The 12,920-nt window shown below is 46.6% G+C and overlaps 1 protein-coding gene across 1 annotated transcript in view; it reads left to right on the forward strand.

The window, feature by feature from the left end:
• FRMPD1 (FERM and PDZ domain containing 1) overlaps window positions 1–12,920 on the forward strand; it is a 50,605-nt gene that overhangs the window by 30,506 nt on the left and 7,179 nt on the right. The window contains exons 7-13 of the mRNA XM_032418958.1: window positions 4,680–4,805; window positions 5,683–5,802; window positions 6,618–6,754; window positions 8,081–8,207; window positions 8,356–8,451; window positions 10,580–10,762; window positions 11,656–11,803. Of these exons, the coding sequence (XP_032274849.1) occupies window positions 4,680–4,805; window positions 5,683–5,802; window positions 6,618–6,754; window positions 8,081–8,207; window positions 8,356–8,451; window positions 10,580–10,762; window positions 11,656–11,803 (937 nt within the window). The remainder of the gene's footprint in view (window positions 1–4,679; window positions 4,806–5,682; window positions 5,803–6,617; window positions 6,755–8,080; window positions 8,208–8,355; window positions 8,452–10,579; window positions 10,763–11,655; window positions 11,804–12,920) is intronic.

Genomic DNA, 12,920 nt, shown 5'->3' on the forward strand with positions numbered 1-12,920 from the left:
GGGAGGTTGGACATTCGAGGAGCTTCTGAGAGTCCAGGGCAGGATGAAATAAGGGCTGCAAAGAGAGGGACAAGGAAGCGCTCTGCATGCAGGGGAAAGAGCACCATCTGCTCCTTCCTGGCAGTACGTCAGAGGAGGCTCTGCAAAAAAAAGCTGGACCTGAGCTGAGCTTTGAAGGGCAACCAAGAATTCAACAAGGGAAGGGGGGGCAGGGCTGTTGGCAGGGGTTGGAGGGTGCACAGCAGTCTGAGGAAGTCACATGGACTAATGCAGAGAGCCAGGAAGTAGTGATCCGTGCAGCGGGATGAGGGCACAGGCCATTTGCTGGTGGGAGGAGAGGACATGGCACAGGCTGGCTGCGGGGGCCGCTGAAGACGGGACACAGAGTTTGGGTTTTATTCACAGGGACTGGGGAGCGGCACGGCAGCTTCTGACCAGGAGTAGATGGTGTTAGAGCGAGGCTCCGGTGAAGAAGCAAATAAAGGGGGTTCAGATGGGCCAGTGCAGCTGTAGGTGATGGACAGTAGCCGAGACCCACACAGACACGCACTCTCACTCACACACACGTACCCCGCATGCACACATACAGGCACACAGCCAGTGTTCCTCTTTGTCGCTTTCTTTTGGCAATTCCTAGAGCTGCTCCCAATGCCCTATCCCATTCTTGCCTCAGCATGACTTAGGAGAAGCCGGAGAAAGCCTCTCTGAACCCGGGAAGCCCTGCTCAGAGAAGGAAGAGGAGGGAGGAATGGATTTGTTAAGTGTTTACTACAGGCCTGCTCTCGGGCACTTCCTTGTGTACTATCTCATCTAATGCCCCCGGTAACCTTGTGAAGTGACGAGTGTTATCCCCATTTTGTAGATGAGAATCCAGGCCCAAGAGACCTCCGAATTGTCAAGGTCAGCTAGCTGGTAACTGGCTTCAAACTTGGCCTGTTTCTGAACCCTGCCCTGGAGCTTGCCACACTACCATTATGCACCAAAAGTTTTGCAGATGAATTAGACAAGGTTTCTACCTCTGCCATCTTTGATCCAAGTGCATTGGAATGGAAGGCATGATTTATTTAAAGCAAATCCCACTTTGGTGGCCGAGAAGACTGAGAGGATTTACAGTAAAAGCACACACCACAGGGAAATTAGACCCCAGATGATAGACAGAGTTGGGGAAATGAGCAAGGTTTTAGCTGGTATAATACTGGTTAATTTTACTTATCTGTAGTAACCAAATTTTTAAAAAGTAAATCTTTTAGTTCTTTATGACAGAGAGGGGTGGGGGAGGATAGAAACAAATCCCGTCAAAAAAGGAAAAATCCCTGTCTGTTCAGATTGACTTCTCTTCCCTGCCTCCCTTACCAAGGGAAGCAAAGTTCTTGCAGTAGAAAACCCCCTTTCTCTAAGTCAAGAAAAATATGTCATTCGACCCGGTGAACAATTGTGTGCCCACAAAGTTGTCAGGGACACAGCAATAAATTACCCAGGGTCACACCCAAAGGGAGCCCAGACTCGGGCTGGGGCTGGGAGGAGGCGGGGGACCTGGGGATAACTCACTGTGTGCTGAGAAAGGTGCAGCATGCTCAGGATCATGAACATGGGATATGAAAATGGTGTGCTGAGGCCTCAGGGCACAGAGACCTGCCAGCTGGAGAAAAAGGAAAAGCCCCCAGGGAGGCTGACTTGGAAAGATGGACGGACTGTTGACAGGAATAGGCCCCTGCGTGGGGTGTGAAGACAGCACCTGGGGCATGGGGAATGGCACCAACAGAGATCCAAAGATCGGAACGTTTGACAGAAGAGGGCTTGTCCACTCTGGAAAACAGGATGGAGGCTCCTCAAAAAGTTGAAAATAGAGCTACCCTACAACCCACCAATTGCACTACTAGGGATTTACCCCAAAGATACAAATGTAGTGATCCAAAGGGGCACCTGGAAGCAATGTCCACAATAGCCAGACTATGAAAAGAGCCCAGATGTCCCTCGACAGATGAATGGATAAAGAAGATGTGGTGTACACACACACACACACACACACACACACACACACACTGGAATATTAGCCATCAGAAAGGATGAATACTTACCATTTACATCAATGTGGATGGAACTGGAGGTTATTATGTTAAGTGAAATAAGTCAATCAGCAAAAGACAATTATCATATGATCTCAATGATATGTGGAATTTAAGAAACAAAACAGGATCATAGGGGAAGAGAGGAAAAAATAAAACAAGACAAAATCAGAGAGGGAGACAAACCATAAGAGACTCTTAATCATAGGAGACAGACTGAGGGTTGCTGGAGAGGAGGGGGTGGGGGGATGGGGTAACTGGGTAATGGACATTAAGGAGGGGAGGGGGTGGGGGGATGGGGTAACTGGGTGCTGGGTACTCTGTTGGTAACTGGGTGATGTAAGCAGATCAAGTGGGAGAAGTGGATTGGCACCTGATACTGGAGAGCTTTGAGTATTAAGCTGAGGAGTTTGTATTTGGGCTAGCAGGCCATGGGGGTCCCCTATTCTTGAGCAAGGGAACACAATCAGTACACAGTCAGTCTTGGCCTAGCAACTTTCTGTAGAAAGGGGTCCGCACACTTTTTCTGTAAAGGGCAGATAGTAAATATTTCAGGTTTCCAGGCCGTGGGGTCGCTGTCACAGTTACTCAACTCTGCCATTATAGCAAATGGACATGGCTGTGTTCCCATATGACTTTAATTACAGAAGCAAGCAGTGGGCTGGATCTGACCTATGGGTGTTCCAACCCTTGCTTTAGATGAAAGGTGGAGGTCAGATGGGTAGTAGGGTGGTCATTAGGATACCACCCTACAAAGTGGAGAAATGGGTGAGCTCAAACTGTGGTAGACATGGGAGGATGGAGAAGGGGACAGAGTCAGGAGATGGGCTCTCCATCAAGGCCGTGCAAAGCAGGCGTGAGATAATGTTGAGTTACGGAAGCAGATAGATTCTTCAGGACATAGTTACTGGTGAGTTATGGAGCAAAATAGAGCAAGTGGAAAGAGGATTCAGACTGAGGATCATGAGGAACAGGTAGCACCTGAAAGTTTGGCATTTACTAAACCTGAGCTTTTGGCAGGACAACTCTGATGAGTCTGTGATGATTATTTATTCATTGAGTGAAAGTTTACTGAACGCCATTGAATGCCAGGTTCTGGAGATCTAATGGCGCACAAGACAGGCAAGGTTCACATTTTTTTTTTTTAAGATTTTATTTATTTATTTGACAGAGAGAGACACAGCAAGAGAAGGAACACAAGCAGGGGGAGTGGGGGAGGGAGAAGCAGGCTTCCCGCCGAGCAGGGAGCCCTATGCAGGGCTCAATCTCAGGATCCTGGGATTGTGACCTGAACCGAAGGCAGACGCTCAACGACTGAGCCACCCAGGCGCCCCAAGGTTCATATTCTCAGGAGTTTACCGTCTAGTGGGTGAGAGACAGTAAGCAAGTGCGCCTGGGTGGCTCAGTCGGTTAAGCATCTGCCTTCAGCTCAGGTCATGATCCTAGGGTCCTGGGCTCGAGCCCTGCATTGGGCTTCCTATCCAGTAGGGAGTCTGCTTCTCCCTCTGCCTCTGCCCCCACCCCCACTGTGCTCTCTCTCCCTCAAACAAATAAATAAAATCTTTAAAAAAAATAAAAAAGAAAGACAGTAAGCAAGAAAACAACTATTAGCAGCTAGCATGTACTGAACACTTGCCATCTGCTAGATACTGTTCTAAGTGCCTTAACTGGGGAAGTTCACACACAAAACAGCCCCATGAGATAAGTGTTATTATTACCATTTTACAAATGGAAACACTGAGGCATTGAGAGAGTAAGGAATTTAACCAGGGACACACAGCTAGTGGAGGTGGTCTGGGTCTAGAACCCATTCACTTAACTTGGCTGTACTGTCTCTTACTAAAGAATATAGCTGTTACTGAAGCACATAGTATTAAATATCGATGAGGGAAACGAACGGGACTCGGAGACACAGAATGGTGGGGGCAATCACATTTAGATAGAGTGACCAGAGAAGGCCTCACCAAAAAGAGGGAAACAGCCTTGTAATTGGAAAAGTGTGCCAGGCAGGGAGAACAGTATGTGCGAATGCCCTGTGGCAGCGAAGGCCTTGTGATGACAAAAGGCTGCTATAGTGAAGGAGGGGAATGTGGCACGGCAACTCTAATGACACAGCAGTAATGATCATTCCACGCTATCAGCCACCCTGAGACATAGGCATTGTTATCCTCCATTTTGCAGGAAGAAACTGAGGTTGAGGAATGTTAGATTGATTTCCCAGTTGCAGAGTGGGTAGGTGGTGGGATTCTGTCTGGTTAGCAGTTGAAGATGCAGACCCCCCAGCAAGAGGATGAATCCAGAGACCCTGAAGAGAGGCATAAGCCTCCAGCGCATGGCTTCAGCCTTCCAACAATGCAAGACGGGATGGCTGTATGGTTGGTGCTGGAGCCCCGAGGAGAGGGGAGCAGTGGGCGGAGGGCCACGAGGGGCGATGAGAAGTCCACATGCAACCTGGCTGCCTAAGTTGGCAGTGGACCTGTCCGCACAGGCTTTTTTTCTCCCCAGTGGCACTGAGGAGCAGAGAGGAGGCCAAGGAGGTCCTCCTGGCTCTGTGCCTGAGCTTGAGGGTCAGCCTGCCCCTCGGTGACCCTTATGCCTCTCTGTGCCTGGCAGGACATCATCCTCACTGTGAAGGAGAAGCTGTCCATCCGCAGCATGGAGTACTTTGCACTGGCCCTGGAGGAGCAGTACAACATCTCCCGGCTGCACCTGCTGCACGAGGAGGAGCTCATCCAGCAGGTACGCCTGTTCCTCGTGAGGAGACCCGGGCTGGGCAAGCCTCGCACCTCAGCCAGAACATTCGGGGATAGGGCTCAGCACATCTGCAGTGTGGACGCACTTTCTCGTGCCCTCACTCAGCCTGGAGATGACAGGGTGAGAATCAGGACTGATTTTCATATAGGTATGTGGGGTCCCATTTTGCAGATGTAGAGACAGTGACTTAGAAGGAGAAGGTGACTTACTGAAGGTAACGAAACCAATAGAGCCCCATCTTTTGCTTCCAGCTCTGATGATCTTTGTAAAGTCAGGGAAGAATTTGTTGCTGGGTCTAAGCTCTTTTTATGAGACTTACCCCCTGAGCTGGACCCTGCTGGATGCACAGAGCACAGTCTCTCTGTAGCACTCAGTCTTTCAGCCATTCGGTGATTTGTTGTACCAGCTTTTTAACACTTCTATTCCATTAGCATTAAAAAAGAAAATCAGATGAAATCCCCAAGATAGTTGAAGTAGGAAAAAAAAAAGTGAGGTGCCTAATGTAATAACAATGTATACTAGACTATTATTTGTGGAAAAGAAAATGATACACATAGGTAGAAGCATATATACACATAGACTGTCTCTGGAAAGACAGCTAAGAAACTGTAAGCAGATTTTTTTTTGGAGATGGGAGCAGTTTGATGGAGTCAGTGGGAAACTTGACTCTTTTGAGCCTTTTACATTTTATACCCATGGGAAAGTCATCGGCAAAGCAAAGGTCTGCAGCTGTCTTGGGAAGCATTAAAATTGAAATCTCTGGGGACTTTCATTATTATTTTTTTTTTTAAGTTGCTTTGTGGAATAGCTGTGAGAACAAAGGTGGTTAGCAGATTAACCGTGTCTCCCTTTCCCATTGCAGGTGGTAGAAAGAGAGGAGTCACAGGACTACCGCTGCCTCTTCAGGGTGTGTTTTGTTCCCAAGGACCCCCTGGACCTCTTGAAAGAAGACCCTGTGGCCTTTGAATACCTCTATCTGCAGGTGACTGGACCTGCCCTTCCTAAAATAACTGTGGTTGTTCTCAAAGATGGCACATTGGGTTATTTTGAACACGAGCTTAAGGCAATTAAGCAACTCCCTGGTAGGGATTATCTTTATCTGAAGGAGAAGAGGCCTGATCATCCCTCACAATTTCCCTTTCTGTCACTGAGTTGCTATGTTAGGAGTTTTGCTATGTATTAATGAAATTTAGGCTTAGTCCTCATTGTGGATGATGCATTTTTTACTAGTATTTAAGTTATGGTTTTTATGGCTACAAGGGGTGTTAGTGCTTCAAAGCCTTGTTTTAGAAATGATGAAACTGAGTCTTGGGAAGGTCACATGATCTGCCTGGGTCATGCATTTGGTAGCGGAGCCAAAAATTGGTTCCTTGACCCCTAGCCTGGTGTTCCCCCTACTCTGCCTGCTCGGGTGAGATTTATCATGTCGTTTTTATACTGATGAAAAAGAATCATTTGGGAGGCGTGACCATTTTACAGATGAGGTAACTCACACTAGGTGGATTAACTTGTCCAAATCTTACAGATACGGTGGCAGCAAATAACAACACTACTTTATCGTTGTATAATGCTGTGTCCTGGTACCCGCTTTCATGTGTTACCTAATTTAAACCTCACAGAGACTGTGGAGGGTAGACTTGGCTATCCTCCTTTAGCAATGGGAAGACATCAATGTTCTGAGTCTTAGTAAGTTAACCAAGGTCACACAGCCAGGTCTCAAAGCCTTTTGCTGGAAAGAACTAGGAACACAATCCATCTATTCTTGTCTCCCAATTCCTATGATGTAATCTCTTCTAGAGCTGCAGCGATGTGCTCCAGGAGCGCTTTGCTGTAGAAATGAAATGTAGCTCTGCGCTCCGACTCGCAGCCCTGCACATCCAGGAGCGGATCTACGCATGCGCTCAGCCACAGAAGATCTCTTTGAAGTACATAGAGTGAGTGGCAGGGGACTTCTAGGTCCCGTCAACAGCAGCTGTGTTGCATTTATAACCTGGCTGGCCCCTGGCCAGCATGGCCAGATTCCACAGAAAGCTGATACTCACCTACCTACCCGTCTGTCTGTTGCCTTTCCATGCATCTCCCTCTCCACTGTCTCTGACCCAACCCAGCTCCCCCAGATGTCAGGATTGGGCTGCTCCCTCTGGGGCAGAAGCCAACGGCAGATGGAATGACACAGGATCCCTTTGTAAATTCCCAGTTCCTGAGAGAATGTCTTGGGAAATCAGTTGACAATATCAGTGTAAAGCTCTTCTGAGGGCAGACATGCCTTGGAAATTAATTTTGTGTGAGACACTTGTGTTGCATTATATTCTTCATTAGGACAGTTTCAAGTCCTGGGATTCCAATACCGCCTGATTCTTAGCCTAAATTTTCACTTTGCTCTGGGCAGCATCAACCAGGTTTGTTAACCCACTCACCAAATTTCAACTCTGTCCTGTCTGGACATCAAAATCAGTCGGGGACTCCTATTTAAAAAATACAACAGATCCTTGGCCCTGTTCCTAAAATACTGGATCAAATCTCTAGGGAGTGGGACCTGAGAATCTATATTTTTAACCAGTTTGTTGGGGAATTTTGAGGCTGTTAGGCTGGTACCATTCTGAAACATGACCTCAGGGATTCACGGGTGCTCTGTGTTGCCCCGCGAAAGTATGTTATACATATGTGATCATTATTTCTCACACATGTTGTAGGAAAAAAAGATTGAGATCTGTTCTGATTAATAGAATATCACACCACACTGGGGCACCTGGGCGGCTCAGTCAGTTAAGCATCTGCCTTCGGCTCAGGTCATGATCTCAGGGTCCTGGGATCGAGCCCCGAGTCGGGCTCCCTGCTCAGCAAGGAGTCTGCTTCTCCCTTCTCCTCTGACCCTCCCCCCATTGTGCTCACTCGTTTGCACGCACGCTCTCTCTCAAATAAATAAATAAAATCTTAAAAAAAAAAAAAAAAGAATATCATACCACACCAAAAGTAATCAGCTCCCATAAAGACAGGTGGGGTTTAATTCCTGAATGGCTGTGGTTTTTATGGAGAGAGTGTATGTGTATTAAATATATATAAATATAAATATATGACATTTATAAATTTTATGTATATTTACACACACATGTATATATATCTGTGTATATATCTTCTGTTGAGAAAGAAGCTCATGATTGCAGTATTCTGGGAACATCGGTTCCTGAATCAAAAGTAATTATGCTCTTAATTAGAGCCAAGTATACTGTAAAAATGGTGTCTCCAATATCTCATGGCAGGAAGGACTGGGGAATAGAGAACTTTATATCTCCAACTTTACTCCGAAACATGAAAGGCAAAGACATCAAGAAAGCCATTAGCTTCCACATGAAGAGGAACCAGAATTTGCTGGAACCCCGACAAAAGGTAATGTCGTGGCCTCTGCCAACACCAACCCTACCCCCTACCCCCAGCTGTCTGTTGTGAAACCTCAGAGAAAGCATTTTCAGTATTGCGTAGATTTTAGGCAAGCGAATAACTCTAACTTAAGTCTTTTTTTTTCCCCCTATTTAAGCAACTTATTTCTGCTGCCCAGCTACGTTTAAATTATCTACAGATCCTTGGGGAACTCAAGACATATGGTGGAAAAATCTTTAATGCTACTCTAATGGTATGTATTCTAGAAATGTGGACCCCTACTCTTAATGAGAGACTGTAGAGGTCCTCTGAAGATTGGTGTATCTTTTAGCCTAAAATTCATGAGCCCCCTGTCATGTACCAGAATTTGTCTGGGATGTGAAATATTACACCATCAGGGAGTGTTTATCATACTTGGTGCCAGCCCTGTGACAGATGCTGGGTAGAGACAGAACTCAGTAAGACATGATTTCTACCCTCAAAAAATGAAACAAAGTACCCAACAGACCAAGTGAGGCCATGGGAAAGGCACTGGACTCTTGCTGTGGAGTTTGAAGACAGAGGGCAGCCTTGCCGGCTTCAGGTTGAGTATGGCGGGGAGAAAGGATTAGGGAAAAGCAGGAAGGTTGGATTTGGCCAGATTTCAGTCTGGAGGAAAGGCATTCTGAGGGAAGGGAAATGTAGGCAGTTTACGCTGGTGCTTTGGGTATATGAAGGTGAAGAGGAAGAATGGGAAATTGTGAAAGAAAGATGAGGATGTTAGATTGACTGCCAGGCTGGGGTCCTGACTATTCAGAAGGAAAGAATTGAGGGTGGATCTGAAAAAGGGAAAAGAGAAGCCAAAGAGCTGTCTGCTCTGGTACTCCTTCCTCCCCCAGCTTGCTTTCTGGAGCCTAGGCCTCGAGCTCTATGCTTTTCAGCAGGCGGGCTGTGGCTTACAGGGACTCTCCCCCACGGCACTGTTCAGACAGCCCCAGAACCCTCCAGCACAAAACCAGACAATCTGCCCATTAGAGGGCTTTTAAATATTTCAACAAAGTTCCTCTCAGTGTATATTTGGTGTGCTTCTGAGTCGTTTACAGTGATGGGTCAGTTTAATCAGATTGCTGACCTACCACTGTAGATGGACAAAGAGAATCAATGTTTGGAGAGAAAGGAAGAGCATCAGATAGTCAGGGGAAGGGAAAAACAGTTGAGTCTTTGTACAAGTAGGTGACGAAAAGGTGGAAAAGAGACTAGATCACAGAAGGGAAGGCTTGAAGGTACAAGAAAAACTTGCACTTTTACCACGGGCTACTCCTGTCCTCTCCCAGCCGTCAAGTTCCTGTCCCCAGCCCCCCTTGACTTTTCCTGTGTAAGGTGAGAACTGGTAGCGGGAGATGCCAGCCACATTGAACTGGCTCAGGGTGCTTGCTAGGCACGAGGGGCTACCAACATAGATAAATACCGACTCTGTTTTCAGGGACCTTAACGTGAACATGACACTCAGATACAAATAATTACAGTGAGAAGTGGCAGCTCAGTGCTACCAGAGCAGGACTGAGGCTGTGGTGTGGGAACAACGCAGAGGAAAGGGGCTACTCTGGCTTGAGGAGACAGATGGAGCAGATGTTTTCCATAGGTAGTAGATTTTGATGGAAGCTTTTTTTTTTAAGATTTCTTATTTATTTATTTATTTTTAAGATTTCATTTATTTATTTGACAGAGAGAGAGAGACAGTCAGAGAGGGAACACAAGCAGGGGGGAGTGGGAGAGGGAGAAGCAGACTTCCCGCCGAGCAAGGAGTCCGATGCGGGGCTTGATCCCAGGACCTTGGGATCATGACCTGAGCCAAAGGCAGACGCTTAACAACTGAGCCACCCAAGCGCCCCAGGATTTCTTATTTATTTAATTGAGAGAGAGAGAGCAGGAGCCAGGGAGAGGGAGAAGCAGACTCCCCACCAAGCAGGGAGCCCAATTTGGGACTTGATCCAGGGACCCCGGGATCATGACCTGAGCCTAAGGCAGAGGGTTAACCGACTGAGCCACCCAGGCACCCTTGACAGAAGCTTGTAAAGAGGGGTCAGGATTTCAATAGGGCGCAGCATGAATATGGGCCATAGGTGTGAAAGCACAGGTTATGTTTACGAAACAGGTAACAGTCCCGTGGTTTGGCTCTCTCTTGTGAAGCGTCTTGTAAGAGATACACTTATACTTAATTTAGCTGTAGATGGGGCCCTGGTTGGGCCATTGCCTAGTTTGGCAGTCTAGGGAAGAGTTGGCGAGGGAGGATCTGAAATAAAAATCATGGAGTTTTGTAGAGAGAGGTATCATGTCTTGCATGTGCAATGTATTTTCACTCACTTGTGAATGAAAACTAATTCCTCTTCCACTGGATGCAGTTACAGGATAGAGAGTCGTATATTGCCCTTCTAGTTGGAGCCAAATATGGGATTAGCCAAATTATCAGTAGCAAACTCAACATCATGTCCACGTTGGCAGAGTTTGCAAACATCAGCCGTGTAGAGCTGACAGAAGAGTCCGAGAAAGTGAGCATGGTCAAAGTGTATCTTCAGGATGTCAAGGTAATGCATGGGGAAGAGATTTTGAATCCAACTTCTGGAATTTGGGGCTCAATTATCCTAGGGTAGTTTATGCAAATATGGATATTAACAAAATCTAATATCCAGCATTTGCTGAAGAGGATGAATCATCCATCCTGTATCATCAAAAGGAGAATAATGAACAGGGTGCATTTTCTTGGGAAGGTCCTAAAAGGGTTTGGATTTTTTTTTCTTTGTGTGTGTGTGTGTGTTTTGTTTTGTTTTGTTTTGGTGTAAACTGAGCTTGGAATATATACTTTTCTGATGGGTTTAGAAACTAAGAGGGCACACCAGATGATTTTATCACATGTATGGGACCAGAATGGCTGCTCAAGAGTTTCGAGTGGCAGCAGTAAAAATGGGCAAATGATGCAAAGTACTTCCCTAGCCTCTCTGCCAGGTCCTACATTGCCCTTCCTTTGCTTTAATTCTGACGTGCTCAAGGGTGCATTATTTGTTATTGCATTATTTTTTTTATCACCCTCTTCTTCCTTCTCCATTTGCTTTCCTTTTCTTTTTCCAGATCAGGTCTCAAAGGGGCCCCACTGCATGAATGAACAGGGTGGGGTGGGGTGGGGTGGTTGGGATGGGGAGGCTGGACTAGGGGGTGAAGAGGCAGGAGACATGGTAGAGATTCAAGGGGAAGAACTCACTGTGTGTCTGTGAGTGTGTGAGTACGTGCATGTGTGGTTGTGTGTATGCGTACATGTATGCTTATTTCCAGTGTTGCAGGTGAGAATAGGAGACACCAGGCGGCCTGCCTGTGGGCCATGGCTGGACTTACTTGGAATCTCTCATTGACCCCACGTGGCCTTGTTGTCAGTCTTCGGACGGTCTCTTAGCCCTTCATATAAGAGCTCTCTTTATCTTCAAAGGTTCTGACGTTGCTACTGGAATCTAACAGTGCAAAAGACCTGGCCTGCCTGGTTGCTGGGTACTACAGGCTGTTTGTGGACCCAGATACCTCCATTTTCCTCTGGCCGGGAAACAAACAACAGGTGCACCGGGTATCTGCTGAAGAAGGTGAGGTGCTGAGGCTTGCTCCTATAAGGACCGGCCCTTTCCACAGCCTAAAGGAAGGGAGTTAATTGAGTTGAGCTGAGACTTCCACCTGAGTGGATGAGAGCTATTTTCCCATTTATTTCCTGGTAAACAGTTGATCTTTCTAAAATCCTAAATAGGCTTTCTTTGTAGCTGAGAGTCCCCTAAAGACACGAAATGCTGTTGAACGTCTCTGATTCCCTGTGGTATTTCCTAAAATCATCTCTAAGATCCACTGTATTTTGTCTTTATTTTAGCAAAAAAAGATGTTATTCATTTATTCAGAAAGTACAGATGACCTAGGTTTTTATTCTACATCTAGGTGCTCTGTTGCATTCTCTTGAATTATAATAGAAATTCTCAACCTTACGTGTTTAGAAGAAGGGGATACTGGAGATAAAAGGAAATCGAAATCATATATAAGGAATGAAGTAGTGAAGGCCAGATGAGATGAACAGTCCCCCAGGCCAGCTCCCAGTTTCTCTCAGGCTTTTGCTTCAGCACTGTTGATGGAGCATTTTCCCACTGGTTTGCTGATAAACGTTGAAACACTCCCACTACGGCTAATTTCAGGCTACCAACGTGATGTCACTGAACGGCTCAGTAGCACAACATTATGTAGCCTTTCCTCCATTTGGATCAAATGGGCATAAATAATCTCAAGGGATTAGATAATAGTAAGATAAAGTAAAATAATTCGGAAGTGATGAGTTTTGGGGACTTGTTGTTTTGGTTTTAACATGGTTTATGAACAAGGGATGATATCTTAGAGTCTTACCAGACAATGCAGAGTGGGAGCAGTTGTGAAGGTCTGGTGGTGGGAGGGACTGCTTCTGCTGGGGCAGGGGGCAGTGGGAGGGAAGGCACTCTAGAGGGGGGATGTTTGAAGCAGATCTTGAAAGACTGGTGGAATTAACCAGGCAAAGAAGAGAGGAGAGATCATTTGAAGCAGAGGGGACAACATGGAGGCATGACACAAAGGGCAAGGTCATGATCTGTGAGAAGCTCTCTGTGGTGGCTGGAGCATGTGAAGCCTGCAGGGGATGACCAGGCTGTTGAGAAGGGGTCAGAGCCACACTGTGAGGGGGTGCCCAGGCTG

The sequence above is a fragment of the Phoca vitulina genome, unplaced genomic scaffold, assembly GCF_004348235.1.
Source record: "Phoca vitulina isolate PV1807 unplaced genomic scaffold, GSC_HSeal_1.0 scaffold21, whole genome shotgun sequence".
NCBI lineage: Eukaryota > Metazoa > Chordata > Mammalia > Carnivora > Phocidae > Phoca > Phoca vitulina.